Here is a 20,447-nt window from a genome sequence, read left to right as displayed (position 1 = left end):
AGGGAACTCTACTCAATCCTCTGTAATGACCTAGATGGGGAAAGAACGGAAGAAGAATAGACACATGTATATGTAGAAGTAAATCACTTTGTTGTACATCTGAAACTAATACAACACTGTAAATCAACTATTTGTTATTGAGTTACTCAGGTACATCCAACTCTGTGACCCCGTGAACTGCAGCATGCCAGGTTTCACTATCCTTCACCATCTCCCAGAGCTTGCTCAAACTCATGTCCACTGAGTCAGTGATGCCATCCTACCATCTCAACCTCTGTCGTCTCCTTCTCCTCCTGCCTTCTATCTTTCCCAGCATCAGGGTCTTTCCCAAGGAGTTGGCTCTTTGCATCAGGTGGCCAAAGTATCAGAGCTTCAGCTTCAGCATCAGTCTTTCCAATGAATATTCAGGGTTGACTTCCCTTATGATCGACTGGTTTGATCTCCCTGCAGTCCAAGGGACTCTCAAGAGTCTTCTCCAACACCACAGTTTGAAAGCACCAATATAAAATACAAATAAAGAAAAAAAAAAGAACTCTCCTCTTAGGTTTAGCTAACATTCTGGGGAGAAAAAAAATCCGTCATCTATTAGGCAGAACCACATGAAACTGCCAAGGCTGAAATGCTTCTGACCCACAGAAATACCAATTTCACTTGGCTTGTCCTAATGCATCTCCGAATTGCTGGGCACTGAGCTAGTTTGGGTAAAGGTAGCCTCTCGGTGAAAAGAAACTGACCTTTCTAAGAAGGAAGTGAGTGAAATGAGCATTCTTCACTGTCCAATAAGCAGCACACAGCTTTTTAAAGGAGGGTTACCAAATGTCACGCTCCAGGGGACCCCAAAGCTCCCTGTTGGCCAGAGAAAGCCATGTCCTTCTGGAAGAGCGCTGGGCTCTCAGATGGGACAGCTCAGCGGCACCACCGCGGGCTACTTGCAGAAAAAACTACAAACTGGTAGAAAACTGCTCTCAAACACCCCCTCCTCACCCCCAAGCCCCACCCCGGGCCCTGGGTCTGCCCTCACCATGGGAACTTCTGGGAACACCAGAGCTACTTCCCAGGTGGTGGCGAGGGGCGGAAACAGGGCATCGTTTTGAAGTCCTGCTTGCCTCTTCCTCAGTCGGGCTGGTGCATGTCCTTCCACACAGACGCATCTTGTGGGGGAGAGCAGGGGGAGGGTGGCATTTCCTCCCCCTGCAGAAAGGAATTGGGGCAGGGGGAGGGGAGGAGTGGCGGAAGCAGAATTCAGAGGAAAAGCTGTGTCTGGGGAAAGCGGTGGCACTGATACAGAATGACCCATTTAAAGGGCCATGTGAGGCGGCCCTGGGCTCCCAGGTGCTCAGCAGACAGAGGCACGCACCCTGTGTGTAAACACACTTACCGCCCCCAACCCCCCCGCCCCACACACACCCTCACATGGCCTTTCCAGCCTCTGCAGCAGTTCTTTCTCTCTCAGGGTACAAATGGGACTTTGGTGCAAATAGAGAGAATGGTGTTGAGGAGCAGGACAGCTGACAGTAGCAATGATGAAGAAATGGAGGAGAGTTCCCGGTGGTCAAGTGGTTAAGACTCCGTTGCAGGCGGCACGGATTTGATTCCTGGTCCGGGAACCAAGATCCCACATGCCTGGCAGCGCGGGCAAAATAAATAAGACATGGGGGAATTTAGGAACTCTATGAACTCTTGTAACTGAGCATCTGAATATCTGCCACGTGGGTGAAGACAGTGATGGGGGAGGGAGGTGGGAACAAGAGGATCCCAAAGAGAAGCCATTCCTTTCCTGGACACGGTCCCTGCTCCCCTCCCCCAGGTTCTTCCTTCCTTCGTGCCCCCAGATTCAGTGGGTACCCTCTGCCACGCATCCAGCCCTATTCCAGGCACTGGGGAAAAGATGGGTAAGACCTGGGCTATGCCTCTGCGGGGGGCACCAGGCAGAGTGAACCGAGCACTGCCAACAACTCCTCTTTCAGCCTCCAAACTTCAGACTGCTTCCAAAACAAGGAAGCTGTCTTCCTTGGCCTCCTCTAAGACTATCAGATGGCTTTCAATTTCTTGCCTTGAAAGTCCTGTCTCTACTCTGAGTCCACCCCAGCCTCTTCTGTGAGGAGTCAGGAATGAAGATAACACTTACACCAAGTGGTTATTTTCACTGTATCTCATTGGCCCCCACCCCATCCCATTTCACAGATGGAGAAACTGAGGCACTGAAGTCATCTGCTCAAGGTCACTCTTCAGGAAGTAGGTAGCTGCCACTCAGATCTAAGCTGAAGAACAGCCCCTGCTGTTAGCTGGTTCATGAGAGTGCCTTTCAGGAAAAGCCGAGGAAGAGCGTGAGAAACGGGATGACAGTGTCCAGACGCCGTGACGGGCTGGTGGAGGACAGCGACACTTAAATGGTTGCCAGGAGACCCCATTTTGCCACCAACTTGATTGCGACTTTGGACAACTCATTTAACCTGTCAGGGCCTTCTTTCCTATTTGAGAATTTTGATGAGATCATCTCTAAGGTCCCTTTACTTCTTTTTTAATAATCTTATTTATTTTTGGCTGTGCTGGGTCTTCATTGCTACAAGGGCTTTTCTCTAGCTGTGGTGAGCACAGGCTCCTCTGTAGTTGGGGTGTGGAGGCTTCTCATTGCGGGGGCTCCTCTTGCTGCAGAGCAGGGGCTCTAGGGCATGAAGCCGAGAAGGCAATGGCACCCCACTCCAGTCCTCTTGCCTGGAAAATCCCATGGATGGAGGAGCCTGGTAGGCTGCTGTCCATGGAGTCGCTAGGAGTCGGACACGACTGAGAGACTTCACTTTCACTTTTCACTTTCATGCATTGGAGAAGGAAATGGCAACCCACTCCAGGGTTCTTGCCTGGAGAATCCCAGGGACGGGGGAGCCTGGTGGGCTGCCGTCTGTGGGGTCGCACAGAGTCGGACACGACTGAAGCGACTTAGCAGCAGGGTATGAAGGCTTCAGTAGCTGCGGCACGTGGGCTCAGCAGTTGGGGCTCCCGGGCCCTGGAGCACAGGCTCAGCAGTTGTGGCACGTGGCCTTAGTTGCTCCGTGGCATGTGGGATCTTCCCAGATCAGGGATCAAACCTGTGTCGCCTGCATTGGCAGGCAGATTCTTTACCCACTGAGCCACCAGGGAAGCCCCTAAGGCCCTTTACTTTTACCAAACTATGAGAAACAACGAATCACAATTTTAATGGGTGCTAGTGGTCCAGAATTTTAACTTTTTAAAGCCACTAAGTAGCAAAGAGTTGGAATAGGCAGCCGGGCAAAGCCAGGCTAGAGAAAATTGAAATCATATATGGAAAGGACCCACTGGAAGTGGCCCAGCAGAGGGTGAGGAAGTGTCCTTCAATTTGGCTACTGGCCAAGGCCAGCTGGGGCTTGCTGAGCCCAGGCTGGAGCATGGAAGAGAATCTAAAACCCAACTCTGAAAAAAAAAAATAATAAAAAGTAAAAAAAATAAAAATAAAACCCAACTCTGGTAGATTAACATCCAGGCCCAGGGACGGCGGGGAGGGGGTAGGGTGGGCCAAGAAAGGACTTCGGGGACGGGGGTGCTCACCATGACGATGTTGGCCAGATGGGCAGAGACGAGCGCATACACCCCTCCAGAGGAGCCCACCACCGGCGCGGTCATGTCGGCCACAGACACTGCCAAGGACCCTGGGGCAGAGAGAGAGACGGAGAACTCAAGGACGCTGGAGTTGCTCCCCACCCCCAGTCTCAGGCGCTGGGATGCTGCAGCCTCAGGGCTGAGACTTCAGAGCGAAAGCTCCCTCTCTTCCTCCTGGGATCCCACATCACCCTGGAGCTTCCTGAAAAATTCATCTACGACCGAAAGGACCGTTTGGTTCAAACTTTTCCTTTTACAACTGGGAAGCAAAGTCTCAAGGAGAGAAGTGACTTGTCCACAGTAGAGCTCCAACCCAGATCATCTGCCTGGCAACCTGGCTATCTCAGGGTTCTGAGCAATGAGAAAACCACAGCAGTTTTGCAGAAACTGCCACCGTTAGGGGGCGCTATGTGTCAGACACCTGCCAAACATTCTGTGCCCACTCGCTGAGGCAGGTGCTAACAGCCTCATTGCAGAGACCAGGAGGCTGAGGCCTCAGTCATCTGGCAGGAATGGCTGGAGCCAGGACATGAGTCCAGGTCTGCCTGACACAAAACCCATGTACTCTTGGCCTCTCCAGCAGACACTGCCGAAACTGTCAATCTCCACCCTCTACCCTTCTTTCTCAATAGCACCCAGAAACCTGCCGTGCATCACCTCCAACGGAGTGAAACTACAACAGGCCAACAGGACCTCTAGAGCTGGGCATCTTTTTAGGAAAAATGTCCTTGAGAAGTCCCGGGGAAGAGAGAAAGATGATGTCATACCCCCTGGGGGAAAGGAACGGTACAGACTCTTGGTCTGGAGGATGAGAAACTTTGGTCCTGGGAGGGAAGCTGGGCAGAGAGGAGATGGGCAATGCATTGTTCTGGTCTCATTTAAGTGTGATCAATGCCTTGGCTTCCAGGGAAGGACACAGGAGACTAAAAATAACTGGGAGTTAGAACCCAGGGCTCAGAGGATGAGAGGTGGCTGGCGGGGTGAGTGTGCAGAAATCACCACTGGAAAATGCCCGCAGGCTCCTGAGCCAATTAGTCGCTGCCTGGGTGGAGAGAGGAGGGTGAGGCAGAAGGCCAAGTTTTGCAGGCCCTATGGGGGTGGAGGGTCAGCTCCTAAGGGAAGAGGCTAGGGCCCACCTAGGAACCAGGGTACCTGACACCCTGGGCCTGGAGAGGTAGCAGCAATGTCATCTGCTTACTCCCCTCATCGCTTGCCATCCCCACCCCAGATTGCTCTCAAGGCTCCGGGCTCACTGAGATCCTACCAAGAAGAGATTCCCCACAACAGAGTCTTCGTCTCCAGGGGGATGTCATCTCTCAAGGAAAACACAAACTGTCATGAGCTAAGAACACCAGAGTCCTTCTCCCTTCCCAGGGCAACTATAAATCTTTCCTCTCCCCTTTCATGCTTGCCCTTCGGCTTTAATTAGGTATTGATCTATTGTCAGATAACTTTTTTTTTTTTTTAACTGCTGAGCCACAGGGTCAACCCTATATAACAGGAGGGTAAAAAAAAAAAATCCCAGGGTGGCCCGCAGGCAGGCAGAGATCTGCATGACAAAGAATTCCCACGCTCCGGGCTGGGGCTGCTGGAGAAGGCTGCACTGCAGGGCTGGACAGGGCTGGCGGCCCAAGCCGCTCCTCGTTCCCGTCTGGACAGAGAAAGCTCCCGGGCTGGCCTCTTTTCTCTGCGTGAGTCCCTACGGACGGGCCCAGTTTCTACTCCTTCGGGCTCCCCGTGGGATCCATCAGGGCAAGGAGGCGGCAGGGTCCAGCCTCCACGCACTGACCTTTCCCTCACCCGATCCAGGGATGGGAGTCCTGACCCCGGGCAGGGCCACAGGTCAGTCTGGGTGGTGGCAGGACGGTCGACTGGGGGCGGGACTGGCTACTTGTGTGACCTTGGACACAGCCCCTGAATTCTTTGGGCTTCAGTTTTCAAATCTGTGAAATGAGGAGGTTAGATCTAAGGCTGTCCAATGTTCGAGCAGTGAGACTCTCTTTTCAAAGAAACCATGACACACCCCTATCCCACAGCTCAGAGGGCCGCTCAGGCTGAATGGGGGTGAGACATGGGGAGTAGAGTTTGCCATTCACTGGGGGGGGGGGACCTCCAGGGTTCCTTCCAGATCAGAAATACAATAATCCAAGCCTTGGCCGAAATACAGGGTCTGGGGTTTGAATATTGATTTTAGAATCTAGAAGGTAATGATCTGGACCCACTTGCCCTCCATTTGTGGCAGAAAGACTTTCTTTAAATGACTGCAAATTAGTCCTGGACTATGGGCTTCCCTGGTGTCTCAGATGGTAAAGAGTCTGCCTACAATGCAGGAGGCCTGGGTTTGATCCCTGGGTCAGGAAGATCCCGTGGAGAAGGGAATAGCTACCCACTCCAGTATTCCTGCCTGGAGAGAATTCCATGGTCAGAGAAGTCTGGTGGGAGAGAATTCTATGGACAGAGGAGTCTAGTGGGCTACAGTCCATGGGGTCACAAAGAGTCACACTGGACTGCGTGACTAACACTCTCATTTTCAGAGGGACTGAGAGAAGTCAAGTAGAAATGTGGGCTGGTATGCATATCAGCAGAATAAAGCCATTCCAGGGTAGGAAGCCAGGGCCAGGAAGGATTGCTGACAAACCTAAGGGATGACAGTTCAATAAATGTCCAGTGTGAACCCACGGAGGTCAGGAAGGCAGAAGTCAGAGAAGCAAGCCCCAGCGACAAGCCACACCTCTGCACAGCGGCAAACCAAAGGGCCAATGCGAGTCAGGGCTATGAATCTCCACCCCCCAAAACCCTGGGTCCACGCCAGCACGGTGATGAATCGGCGACTTTGCCATAACGCACAGCTGTGATAATGTTAGCCTGGAAAATTTAAAGCAGGTGTCCTCCAGCATCTCCCTTGGTCGCTAAAGAAAAGCAAATCTAAATAAAAATTGCCAGAACACCTACCTTTAAGCAGTAGAACGTTATTTACTCTTTCCTTTAGTGCTTGCCATGTGCCAAAGCCTGTGCCAGGCTCTGGGGGTGCACCCATGGCTTCTGATCTACAGAGTTTATAATCAAAGTTGGGCAAAACAGTGAAAAGACTGGGCTATTTTTATTTTTTTGGCTGAACCACATGGCTTGCGGGATCTTAGTTCTCTGAGCAGGGATTCAACCCATGTCCCCTGCAGTGGAAGCTGAGAGTCCTAACCACTGGGTTGCCAAGGAAGTCCCAAGACTGGGTGTTAAAGTATTTAAATTCAGCCCTATCATCATCAGCGAAAGTGAGATACACCTTGGCTTCAAGCATTGGCTAGAGGCACAGGTTTGGGGAAGAGTGTCTACTCCAGTTCTAGGATTTCTTGGCTGAGCAAATAGGGTGATTCCAATCCTTTGAACTATAAAATGTGGGTGTCAGTATCCACTTCAGAGGAATGTGATGAAGAGCTAACACACGTGAACCCTTTATCACTTGCCTGGATCATCAGACATGCTGAACAGAGATTAGTTATAATTGTTACAAAACACGATGGCCTTGGATTTGGAATATTTTCATTGGGCAGGAATTAGACAGCAGGACTTAATGTCTATGAAGACCGCCCCGCCTTGGAGGACTTCCCTGGTGGTCCAGTGGTTGAGACTTCGCCTTTCAATGCAGGGGGTGTGGGTTCAATCCCTGGTCTGGGAGCTAAGATCCCATATGCCTCAGGGCCAAAAAACCAAAACACAAAACAGAAGCAATACTGTAACAAATTCAATGAAGACTTTAAAAATGGTCCACATCAAAAAATCTTTAAAATAAAAAAAAAAAAAGACCTCCCTTGGTTTCGGATAAATTCCATGCATAAAGGATAAGTCTTGCCTCTGGTTCTCATAAAGCTAAGGTCGTGTTAGAGCACCGCCTTTGGGGTCAGACAGCCTGATCAGAGCCCAGCTCCACCACTTAATGACTGTATCTTCTTAGGCAAGTCACTTTGCTTCTCCAAGCCTTGGCTTCTGTAACAGGTGAAGAGTAATGGCACCTGCCTCAGGGGGTTGTTGCGGGGATTAAATACAGCCTGCACAGGACAGGCATTTGGCTATCTGGTCAGAGCCCGACTGTCTGAACGGGCACCCCCTCTCTGAAGAGGGAGGCACACAGAGGAGGAGGAACGGGTGCAGGCGGATCAATCAGCTCAATCCTGGAGATCAATGACGTGACATGTGGTGACCAGAATGCCCTCTGCTCTGAATCAATGGCTCAAATAGGACAGCGCACGTCATTTGCTTTGCAGTACAGCCCCCCACCCTCGGGTTCAGCTGGCAAGCCCCCTTCTGCCTGTACACCAACCCCTTCTGCACTGGTGTCCCTGGGAAGTAATACCCGCACTGCCTCCCCGCTGGGACGTCTGGTTTGGACGAGGCATGAGTCATCTGGAATCTGTGTTGTCTTCCACGTTACTCCGGCACTCCCACTTAATTGACTACTAACTGCAAGTGTTACGAGCACTTCCCTGTTCCTCGCCATTAACCATCTGGGTCTCTGAGTAGGTAGGTATGGAAAACGTGGCTCTGAATCCCCAGATGTCGACACTCAGGGGTGTGTGGGTGGCTGAGGAAGTCTTGCACACAATGATGCTCATCAGACCTTTGTTCAAGGATGCAGAAGGTGCTGGATTCTGGGAAAGGCTGGCGTGGGCGCTGTCCAAGGTGGCCAAGTTTTCAACCTCAGCCCAGGAGTGAAGGAGAACGGCGCTGGGCCAACCTCCCAGGCTGAGGGTTTACAAATTAGCAGACCAGCCTCTCCTGGGATGGACAGGTGTGTGGGTGGGGTGGGAGCCTTCCGGAAGCTCTCCCATTCACTCCCGGGGTCCCTGCCTGCCCACTGTTTACAAGGCCGACACTGCCCTGCTCTCCTGATGACAGCTTTAATGCCACTCAGAAAGGATTAAGATCTTACTTAAACACACACGCAAAGCTCCCTTGGGCACTGCTGTCAAGGTGAAGAGCTGAAGCAGCAAAGCTTGTAAAGAAAAAAGCCAGCAATAAAGTTGGAGACATCACCAGGGAGATTACTCTGTTCAGAAACCCAGTTGGTGCAGACTTCTGCAGAAATCTCCCCGCACTCCTCACCTCACCCCAGTCCACCTCCCCTCCCACCGGGGTGGGGGACCAGGAGCTGGGACACTGTCCTCTGTCCACCTCACCCCAGTCCACGTCCCCTCCCACCAGGGCGGGGGACCAGGAGCTGGGACACTGTCCTCAAGGCCACAGTGATTACACTTATCACCTGCCACGTGGGCTGAGTCAGCCAGGGCCCAGACTCCGCCAGCTGGCACAAGTGCTCACGACCTCTTGGGCCAGACTCTCTCCTGCCCGCAGTGGGTCAATCAAGGGCTGGCCCAGGGCAGAGGCAAGACCGCCCTTCGGGTTCAGGTGGCCCCCCCCAGCCCTGAGATCTCACTACCATTGCTTTACTTCATTCTTCACCTCGCCCCGCCCTCCTCACATCCGGCATGCATATCTCATTTTTTGTGGTTCAGTCGCTAAGTCGTGGCCGACTCTCTGCGGCAGATCTCATTAGTTCCCTTTTAAAAGCTTGACGGGGGCCAAGAGAAGGTAAGGAATTTCCCCAAGTTCACATGGCTACGACAGCGTAGTGAAAGACGGAAACCTCGGTCAGTCTGCCGGCTCCAAATCATGTACCCTGCACCCGCTTTGCCATCACATGCCTCCCTGTCTGGGTGGCATCCCCGTCCGGTCTCCCTGGGGAGGTGGGGAGAGGTACCCCGAGGAGAACCCTAGCAGTCAGGAGCCTGGGTGATGAGTGTCCGCTGGAAGCCTGGGGCCTGCCTGACGGCACAGGGTCTCATCAGCCGCCCTGCGGAGGTTCACCCCTACGGACTCTGGGCCCACCTGCCTACCTGCCACGACACCGGCCACATAGACAAGCCCAATGCGGGTTGCTCCATGCACCATCTCCAGAGGTACCCCCACCAGAAGCTGGAGAACCACGTTGAGGCCCAGGTGTTCGATCCTGTACAGAGAGACCACGGTCATTCACTCAGCATGTCAAGAGGCTGGGGACCCAGCAGTGGACAAGATCCTATGGCTGAGAGCTCCCTGGTGGCTCAGTAGCTAAGAATCCTCCTGCCAATGCAGGGGACATGGGTTTGATCCCTGGTCTGGGAAGATCCCCACATGCTGCCAGGCAGCTAACCCCGTGCGTGATAAGTACTGAAGCCTGTGCTCCTAAAGTCCACACTCTGCCACAAGAGAAGCCACTGTAATGAGAAGTCCGCATGCAGCAATGAAGACCCAGTGCAGCAATAAATAAATATTTAAAAAGAAAGATAACTTAGTAAGTCAAAGCTATTTCCCCAGGTCCTGTTGAGTCCACATCTTAGCTCATGAGGATATCCAAGCATGAAGGGCCTCCCCCTCTCTCCTCCTCAGCCCTGAAGTTGACGCCGGGACACAGCAGGCCAGGCTGCCATCCCGTTAGGCTCAGGGTAGGACATTCATCAGTGGCCATCAGAGAAGTCTCTTCTCCCCAACGCAGCCTCCCCAGCAGGTGCAGCCAGTTGCAGGAGGCTCTGCGGCCCCTTTAGCAGCTCAGCGGGAGCAGAGGTTCACAGTGGAGCTTCCTCGTGGCCACTGTGGGTCGTTCTCCCAAGGAAAGAGCCATGAGGGCCTGGGTGATCTTCTTCCCACTGGCATCCCCAGGGACAGGCACCCTCAGGGCTTTTCCACGCTTTCCCTCCACTTCTCTAGCATCTGTAGAAGACACCACAGAGGTCTGGGGTCCAGGGACTCTGACTTTCCAACTCCACGCTTCTACTATGTAAAAACTGTCTCCAGCCAAGATCATGCATTCAAGACACTTGGACCTGGGTGGTCACCTGGCCAGCTAGCAGGTCCTTATCATGGGGTAAGATGCACCCGTGAGAACTGGTGACATTCCAGGTCCCAAAAGAGGGCACATGGCTCTGCAAACAGAAATGTAACACTGCCAGAGTTCGTCCAGAAGACTCATGTCACCATATAGGCAGACCTCCTTTCCACAAACCGGTGCTTTATTTCACTTATAGGGGCACTCACACCTAGTTTATGGACAATGAACCTGGTGGATGACCACATTTCCCTCTTTGCTTTGGCCACCAGGAAGCTCAGAATACATTTGTAACCTACTTACAGCAAATATAGAGATTCACATGCTGTATGTGTGTGCTGATCTCACTTTGCTTTCCCTCTCCCATACACTCTTTTTTTGAAACTGTACAGTTTATATACACATATAAGTTTATTTTTGGCTGCACTGGGTCCTCATTGCTTTGTGCGGGCTTTCTCTACTTTCAGGAAGCGGGAGCTACTCTTTGTTGAGGGGTTCAGGCTTCTCATTGCAGTAGCTTCTCTTGTGGCAAAGCACAGGCTCTAGGCGCATGGGCTTCAGTAGTTGTGGTGCATAAGCGTAGCTGCTCCGTGGCATGTGGAATCTTCCCCATCAGACTCGTGTCCCCTGCACCAGCAAGAGGATTCATATCCACTGCACCTCTAGGGAAGTCCCCTAAACTGTATAGTTTTAATGGAATGTTTACAGCTATGTACAAACATCACCACCACCAACTGTAAAACATTTTCATCTCCTATACACTCCTAATAATTTACACATACAATTTGGTATTAGATAAGTTTTAAGAAGCCATCTCAAATCCTGTGGCCAGGTAGACAAAAAATAAACTAAAAAAATATATTTCGATCCAGGCTCTCTGGACCAGTTATTTTTCTGCAAGGATTCTCAACAGAGAAAGAACACCAGTACTCACCCCGCATGCATGAATATGTATGTCAGGTAACGCCAAGCCTGTGCTCGGAGCTGTGGATGGTAAACCAGTGAGTTCTTCAGGTATCGTGGGTGGGTTACCTGCAGTACAAATTGGCCCAGCGACACCCCATTATAAAGGAAAAAGGCAACCTGGAGGAGAGCAGAGAGTGCAGAGAGGCTGTTACTAGGCGGGAAACTGCCAGGAAACCCTCCTGTGCCTATTATCACGTGGAATCCCTAGGGAAGATGCCATCTGTCCTTCTCACACCCCTATGACCAGCACCCAAGCTAGCTCTCCACCACCTCTCACTCCACTTCTGTTCATTCTGTGTTCAGTGTTCACAAAATGGTCTCAAGGTCTCTGCCCACATTTCCTCGGTGCTAAGCTGAAAGGGTTTGGAGGATTTTAAACTTTAATTCCAGTAATAACTCACATACCCACTTGGGGGCTGAGGCAATGCCATATAAGTTGATTTCAAAAAAAAAAAAAAGAAAAACTGTGGCAAAAGCCATGTAACATAAAATTTACCGTCTTAACCATGTTAAGTGTGGAGTTCAGGGGTATTAAATATATTCATAATGGGCAACCATCACCACTAGCCATTCACAGGATTCTTTTCATCTTGTAAAAGTGATGAGAGAAACTCTATATCCATGAAACATTAATTTCCATTCCCTGCCCCCCAGCCCCTGGCAACCACCATTCTGCTTTCTGTCTCTATGAACGCGACTACTCCAGGGACTGTGTGGAAGTGGAATCACACAGCATTTGTCTTTTGCGACTGGTTTATTTCACTCGGCATAATGTCATCAAGATATATCCACATTGTAACATATGTCAAAACCTCCTTCCTCATATTACACTGCATGTATCTACCAAATTGTGTTTCTCCATTCATCTGTCGATGGATGCTTGGGTTGCTTTCACCTTTTAGCTTTTGTGAACAATGCTGCTATGAACAGGGGTGTATAAATACCTGAGTCCCTACTTTCAATTCTTTTGGGTATACACCCAGAAGTGGAGTTGCAGGATCGTATGATAACTCTGATTTAATTTTCTGAGGAACTGCCATACTGTTTCCCACAATGGCTATACCGCTTTACACTCCCACCAACAGCACACAAGGTTTCAATTTCTCTGAATTCTCATCAACACCTCGGGTAAGTTAATTTGTGAAGATGACTGAAGCATACTTGTTTAAGCCCTAGAAGAGTGTTTATTTTAACTATTTCTCCCTGGAACTCTTTCTACATGCATAATTTATGTCCCTAGGTTCTTAATTTTAAGGATGCCTCAGGTATTGATCTGGGCTATAGGAGCAATGTCTTCCCCAGTAATTGATGGGGGTTTCGCTCCTGTACTAAATGATCCCAAATTCTCGTGTTTCTTTGTGACTCAGGTTTACTTGGACATTTTCTTCTGTCCTCTCGCCATGCCTGGGTGTCAGCAAGTTGTTAACCAGTTACCACAACCAGGTTCTTACTTCCTCTTGTTGGCAGGGAGGAGGCCCTCTTCCAGTAGCTTCCCATTATGTTCACTGTTATGGAATCAGAAAGTTAGGTTACTGGAACTGGATGTGAAACAAAACGCTTGGGCTTTGGTATAAGGACTCTGAAACAGTTATTTCATCATTTTCTAGTTTCTTCTAGATTGGCGGCTCGAGTTTACATAGCTGAGGTTTTGGAAAATTGGAAACCAATCTGGACAAAAGATCTAGCTCCTCTGGATGACCCTGGGCAAATTGTTTTAATTCACTGGTCCTCCATTTCTCTGAGGCTTCCCAGGTGGCACAGCAGTAAAGGATCCCCCTGTAATGCAGGAGCTGTGGGTTTGATCCCTGGGTCGGGAAGATCCCCTGAAGTAGGAAATGGCAACCCATTCCAGTATTCTTGCCTGGAAAATCCCATGGATAGGGGAGCCTGGCAGGCTACAGTCCATGGGGTTACAAAGAGTCAGACTGAGCACATATGTGGTTTTCCCATTTGGAAATGGGAATACTCATGTCTACATTTCCATGGTGATTGTGAGGTTTAAAAATGATGAACTATAAAATATTTTTTTAAAAGGTGGGCTTCCTACCAGGGGCCTCCCCGGTGGTCCAGTGGCTAAGAATCCACCATGCAATGCAGGGGACCTGGTTCTATCCCTGGTCAGGGAATTAAGATCCCACACGCTGTGGGCAACTAAGCCTGCACACTGCAACCAAGACCCGATCTCTCTCTGCGTGCTCAGTCGTGTCCAACTCTTTGTGACCCCATGGACCGTAGCCTGCCAGGCTCCTCTGTCCATGGGATTCAGCATGGATTCCCCAAGCCAGAATGGGATTCTCCAAGCTAGAATACTAGTGTGGTTGCCATTTCCTACTCCAGGGGAGCCTTCTCTTGAGGGATTGAACCCACATCTCATGTCTCCTGCATAGGCAGGCGGATTCTTTACCACCAGCGCCACCTGGGAAGCCCTACGACCTGATGTGGTCAAAATAAATAAATAACATGTTTTTTTTTTTTAAAGATAAAGTACATGAAGAGCCAGCCCTGTGAGCAGCATCAGCTGAGGGAAGGCAGCTGTAATTAGCTTGGGGTTAAGTCCTCCTGGGCTAAGCCTGGGAATGGCTCAGGGCTCCCGGCAGCTGGACTCCCTGGGAGCTGAATCTGTTCACCTAACACCATGCGTGCGGGTGGCCTGGCAGCAAACACAGCTTGCAAGCCAACTCGTTATTATTGGTCCTCAAATAGAAGTTAATAAATAGACCAACACAGTAAGCGCTTGGAGAACAAGTCCAAGAATATCTCAGAAAAATCGCAACTTCAACATGTACTTGGAGGAAGCCAAACAACAAACCGAGGAGCTCTGGTCTGCAGTCCAGATATTCTGATTTAAGAAAGGAAGAAGCAGGACGCCATGAGGCTTAATGATCCTGCAGTTTGATTCAGCAGGAATTTTACAAGAATGTTCGCAGGGGCGGTAATCAGGCCCCTAGCTCTGGAAGAGAAATGGTGGAGATTATAAAATGCCAAAAGGAAGCCAAGCATCAGTTTGAGAGCTGGCATTTGAGGTGGGGGCCCGCAGGTTCTGGGGCTAAAGAGCCGGAAGAATTCAGAGTCCCTCATACAGGAACGCTGATTCAGAAAGTGGTACTTTGGATCGTGTTGCATAAGATGAGACTTTTAGAATTACAATAGGTAAGGATGATCCCCTAAGGGGAGAATGTTCCTGCAAAATATGTGAAGCCCACATTTACCTGTTCATAAACACCCCTTCCCATATGTATTGATGTAATGCTCTTGTGCTCAGAAAACACCACCAGCCATTCTCTGGCTCTAAACAGAGGAGTTGAGTGGGAGAAGGAGGGCAAGTCTGGCTATTCCCACTTTCCAGGTGGAAGATGGAGTCCAGGGGGAACAAATGACCCATCCACGAGGCTCACTCCACTCACTCTGGGAGGAACTAACAGAAGTTGCTTTAATGAATTTGCCTGGTGAAATGCCCCCAGTCAATGACCTTCTGACACTGTTCTCGTTGCTGTTGGTTTGGGCGGGGGGGAGGGTCACACAGGGGTTTTGTTGCAGTGCATATGATTTCAAGTCATGATCTTTGTAATATCTCTGTGGCCGAGGGGTTATAATACCTGCGTGCCCTGCACCAGGGCCTGACCTGCCGTGACAACTGCCATTTGATCCTCAACCATCACCTTTCGGTGGTGAAGGTGCTGCCCTTCCCCTTGTGATCTCAGATATCCTCCTGGAATTTCCCTGGTGGTTCTGTTAGGATTCTATGCTTCCACTGCAGGGGGTACAGGTTCGATCCCTGATTGGGGAACTAAGATCCCACACGTCACATGGTGCGGGGGAAATAAAATGATATCCTTTGACCCTCCAGCAGCCCCTTCACCACCCCTGTCCTTGCCTCTAGCAGTGTGACCGTGATCATGAACCAGGGCGGGGGGCAGCAGGTATAACTGTCGTAGTACCACTTCCGGTCAATTTCCCGGGGCAGGGTCTCGTAGGCCACGTGACGGATGAGTCGCTGGGAGAGGTTCAGCCCCTTCTCCTCCAGCAGGGCCTTGCTGCAGAGCCTGCGGTTCCCCTGCAGGATGGCCTGGCGAAAACTGTTGGACCGCTTGTTGCTCATCTACATGGGAAACAGGGTTGGGGAGGGGGGTCAGAACCGGGGTCTCAGGGGACCCCCATCCCATTTCCCAGCCAGCCAGTTCCTTAGACCGCCCAAGCCTGAGGCCACCGTCCTCTTTCTTCTGTATAGTTTGCAAGGAGTTAAATGTAAGTTAGCAAGAAGCAATATTCACCAAGCTCTTCTGTGTCAGGGGCTGTTCTAAGCACATCACAGCTGAGCTCATTTGATGCAGCTAGTCTACCTGCTAGATAAAGACCATGAATATCCCCATCCCACAAGATGAGGAGCCCAAATTCTTAGAACCAAAGTTCTAAGAATCCATCAAGTCCAAACCCAGTAAGGTTCCAGAGCCTGGATTCATATCCACGATACCTCTTCCCACCCACCAGCCTGTCATCCCTCACAATTTCCTGAGCAGCTATTAAGCATCAGGTGTTTCCAGACACCAGAATACAGAGGTGTCAAAGGCCAACAAGTGAAAGTGAAGAAAGTGTGAAAGTATTAGTCACTCAGTCGTGTCCAACTTTTTGGGACTGCGTGAACTGGAGCCCACCAGGCTCCTCTGTCCATGGAATTCTCCAGGCAAGAATACTGGAGTGGGTAGCCATTCCCTTCTCCAGGGGATCTTCCCAACCCAGGGATGGAACCCGGGTCTCCTGCATTGCAGGCAGATTCTTTACTGTCTGAGCCACCTAAGTAACCAGCAATCATGGTTCACAGTGAAGCCTGCTGTGGGACCACCCAGGAGGGAGGCCCAACCCAGTCCCAAGGTGATCAGGGAGGACTTCCTGGAGGAGGTGGCATGAGTGAGACCTGCAGGACAAGTAGGAGTCAGCATCCCCAGCCCCTGGAACCAGAACCCAAAGCTGCACTTGTGGAAGGTCATCAGTCCTGAGTGACCCCAAAGGAACTGTGATACTCAGGGAGCCCCAGGATGGGCCCCTCCCCCACAGAGCCCTGGCAGCCTGACTCCCAGAGGCAGACCTGCTGACTTTCAGCCTCCAGAGGCCTCTGCTACCTCACATGCACTCTCCCCGACCACACCCTAGACCCTCCATACAGGGAAATATTCTAGAGACACAGCTCTCCCAACCAGAGTCCACAGTGCTGCCCAGGGACTGCCCCATGGTCGCTGGGTAGGGATTATCAGTGTATTTCTGGGACTGTGGGCCCAGCAGTGGACATCAGGCTAAATCCAAGGGCAGGAGTCCAGGCAGGGCTGTAGAGGGGAACCAACCAAAGGCATAGGGGTTTGAAGCCCTGTGGGGGGCTGGGAGCTGGGGAGGATCTGGGTTCAGACCAGGCCAGGACGAATGAGTCTCCATCAGCAGTGCCTATCCCCTCTCCTGGGTTCTGCACACACCTGAAAAATCTGGCTTAAGGCTCCCCCCTCTAAGCAGGCCTTCCCGGATGAACCCCTTCCAACAATTCCCTATTCCCATCCCCTCCATGCCTGCAAAGCTTGGGCCTGGTTTTCAGTGGCTTCAGCTCTGTAAATTCAGGCAGGGCTCAGGGCTCTGCGTTCACTGCAAGCGCAAGACAAGACCATGTGATCAAATCAGTTTGTAGCCATCCTCCCCCCCAATCTCCAGGTGTGTACACGCACTCACAAACACACAGCTGCAAGACTCATGGTGGGGAGGAGCTCAGCGTGAGTATGGCAGAAGCAAGGCACGCACACACACACACTCAGCATTCACCTTTGCCCTGATGTGCCCAGAACTGTGCTGGGCACAGCAGTGGCCATGGTCTCTGGCCTCACGGAGCTTACAGGAGAGACAGAGGTGTAAACAGCAGCAAAAGATGATGTCTCCTTTGTTATCCAGTGCATTGTGTTATCCCGGTGATATAAAGGTGGAGATGGGAGCTTGGAGAGTAATTTTCCTTGCAAAGTAATTTTCTCAAGGACCCATAGTTAGTAAATCATGGAGTCAGGATTCAGATTCAGATCTGCCTGACTCTGGGGCCCATGCTGGCCCATATGGTGTTTTCATGCCAGTTAGATAAGGGAGCCTCTTCTTCCAGGTGGATGCACCCTTTCCAGGCCTTGCTGAACAAAGCCCAGGCCAGATTTCAGCCCTCATTAATCTCTCTGCCTGGCATCCTTATACAGTCCACAACCTGTACACCCATACATGACAACCCTGACCACTCAGCTGTAATGCAATGTGGTCTGTGTTAGAAGAAAGGCTTGCACAAAGCATTGTGCGGGCTCAGGATAAGGTTAGTTCATTCTGCCTGGGTTGGCGTGGGAAAAGGCTCACAAAAGATGCCAAGGAGTTAACCGGGTGGAAGAACATTAAGAGGCAACAAAAACTTTCACACATTTCTTCTTATTTAATCCTTGCCACCATCCTGAAGAGGCTTCCCAGGTGGCTCGGTGGTAAAGAGCGTGCCTGCCGATGCAGGAGATACAGGTTTGATCCCTGAGTCAAGAAGATCAACCAGAGAAGGAAATGGCAACCCACTCCAGTATTCTTGCCTGGGGAATCCCACGGACAGAGAAGCCTGGCGGGCTACAGTCCATGGGATCGCAAAGTGTCGGACATGACTTAGGGACTAAACACCACCACCACCCTGAAAAAGGTTTCCTTTGTCTTCATTTTACCAATGGGCTCAGAGAATCTTTCCCACTGAGTGGCAAAGGCAAAGCATTAAGCAGGACCCAGGTCTGCTCCAGCCCCCCGGCTCTCTGCCCTTCCCAGAACCTCGCTCCCGATGAGCCCCTTCTTAGGCCTGGCCTCGAGGGCAGCCTTGCTCACAGGCATCCAGGCTCTGGCTGGCCACTCCAGCTCAGAACTCGAACAGAGAAATCTTGATGGCAACAAGCAACCTGCTGTTGCAAATTCACACAGATTTCCCGAACCCCCAGCTGGAGAGAAGCCGCTCACTGGCCCTGCCATGCCCTCCCTCCGCCCCGGGCTGAGCAGAGCATGCATCAAACATGCTAGTGCTGGGCCTGCAGAGGGGCCATGAGCTCGAACCTGTGGCCTGATCTTTGCTGGCACTGCTGGGTTCCCAGCCACGCAACTCACCTCCATGACCCATCCCGTGAATCCCAAATGTCCCCAACTTCCCTGCTTAATTGAGCTCTGCCTCCCACCCTCTAAAAGGTCTGCTCCCTGGGTCCAATCTGAACAGCAGATTACTTCATCCCTAAAAGCCTTACAGCTGCTGGCTGCCATCTGTTAATCTCTGGATGAAGGCAGGTCCCCAATCAAGAGGCAATTAAAGCAACACCAAAGCCCGCACATCAGAGCGCGGCCATGGCATGATGGCAGGTCCTGGCTCCCCCATCACTGACGCCTCTGAATTCCAGGAGCCTGGGTGTTCATGAACTGACTGTTCACACCAGTCATTCAGTTCATGGATGACAAGAAGAGAGGTGACTCTTCCATTCCACCAAGAGGGAAACCGCATGGAATCTCCCAGTCTTGTGTTCATCCTGCTAGTTCATGCAGCTTCTGCTCACGTCTCCTCCACCCACTCAACCCCACTGAACTCCATTCCAATCCTGCCACTGTAGCCCTGAAACAGCACAGCAGTGACCCTAGTGAGGAGGAAGTCCTGACTCCAAGACACCAGACCACTGGGCAGGATTCATGGGCCTCCTGTCTCCAGCCCCTCCGATCACCCAGGACCACTGCCAGCAGGTCTGAAGAGCTTCAACCTTCACCCACGTGCCCCGTTGCTCCTGAAAGGCCTGGCCTGATCCTCCCAACATCCACTCCCCAGCTCTTCTTCTGCCAGCGATGACTTCCTACTTCCAGCCCTTCATTTCCATGGAAGTGACTCCACTCCAAGCCCCCGGGGTGGGCACTGATCGGTTTGAGTCAATCAGCACATCCCACTGACCCAATCTAGGCCAATGGGAGGAAGGAAATCCCAGGCCTCATGTGGGAGCGCCCATAAAAAGAGCTCCTCTGCTCTCCTGCAGGGTGAGGTCTGAGGGTGTGAGGGCTGGAACAGCTGCAGCCACTTTGCTGCTATCATAGTCAGGTCTGGAATGGTCAGGGGCTCTGTTGAGTAGTGCTGATGCTATGGAAAGCAGAACCCAGAGATAAAGAGAAATCCAGTCCTTGGTGATTTTCTTTCATCTGCTGAAGCCTAGAGTTTTTCAATGCTGAAGACCCACCAATCCCAGTAATTAATTATCCAAAAGGGCCCTCTAAGCCACACCCCCAAACAGGCCACTCCCAGTGGCGAGGGACCCAGAGTGCTCACCAGGTTGACAAAATCCTGGTAGCAGATCTGCCCGTTGGCATGGCTGTCGGCGAGAGCCAGGAGTACCTCCCTCTTGTGTGGGTCCAGCTTGGAGCTGTGGCTGTCCAGGAGGCTCCGGAACTTGCCTGTACTGATGAAGCCTGTGTTCCCAGGGTCACACTGAGGGAGAGACACACACAGCAGCAGGGTCAGCGGGGCTCTGTCCCCCGCTCTGCGCGGCCCCAGGTGCTCCATCACTGCCACCACTCACGGCTTTTGTCCTCAACCCCCTGCTGACCGAGGACCAGAGGGCAGATGGACTGTTCCCAAGGCCCCCAGGGGAAACATCCAAATAGGGCAGACAACCACGAACAACCCTAGAAGGCCCTGGAGACCTCTGAGATCACCCAAACCAACCACCTGATGCACAGAGAAGGGGAACGGAGGCTCAGAGAGGTGACTCCCTGCCCTACTTCTGACCCAGGACAAGTGGAAAGTGGGACTGAAAAGGCGATGAGTAGAGGAAGAAATCTGGAACCTGGGCTGGAGGGGCTGAGTGGGGGAAGGCGCGAGGCCCTGGGCAGTGGGGAGCACAGCCTGGACGGCCGCTCCGCATCTGCCTGCCAGCTCCTCTCCCACGCCCAGACCACATGCACACCACACCCTACACACAGGGCTCCCCAAAGACCCTGCGCTCTGAACGTCTGG

The 20,447-nt window shown here is 51.7% G+C and overlaps 1 protein-coding gene across 4 annotated transcripts in view; it reads right to left on the bottom strand.

Moving 5' to 3' along the window:
• Positions 1-20,447, bottom strand: part of RHBDL3 (rhomboid like 3) — a 50,793-nt gene that overhangs the window by 11,878 nt on the left and 18,468 nt on the right. For 3 of the 4 annotated variants that reach the window (XM_043480642.1, XM_043480652.1, XM_043480663.1), the window contains 5 exons: positions 19,761-19,919; positions 15,312-15,536; positions 11,406-11,554; positions 9,504-9,616; positions 3,565-3,665 (listed from right to left, as the gene is read on the bottom strand). In XM_043480642.1, coding sequence (XP_043336577.1) covers positions 3,565-3,665; positions 9,504-9,616; positions 11,406-11,554; positions 15,312-15,536; positions 19,761-19,919 — 747 coding nt within the window. The remainder of the gene's footprint in view (positions 1-3,564; positions 3,666-9,503; positions 9,617-11,405; positions 11,555-15,311; positions 15,537-19,760; positions 19,920-20,447) is intronic. The other variant, XM_043480672.1, reaches the window with a different exon arrangement.

Source organism: Cervus canadensis, chromosome 1 (genome assembly GCF_019320065.1).
Source record: "Cervus canadensis isolate Bull #8, Minnesota chromosome 1, ASM1932006v1, whole genome shotgun sequence".
Classification (NCBI taxonomy): domain Eukaryota; kingdom Metazoa; phylum Chordata; class Mammalia; order Artiodactyla; family Cervidae; genus Cervus; species Cervus canadensis.
The sequence above is the reverse complement of the archived record's forward strand: the minus strand, read 5'-3'. Positions and strand labels throughout refer to the sequence as shown.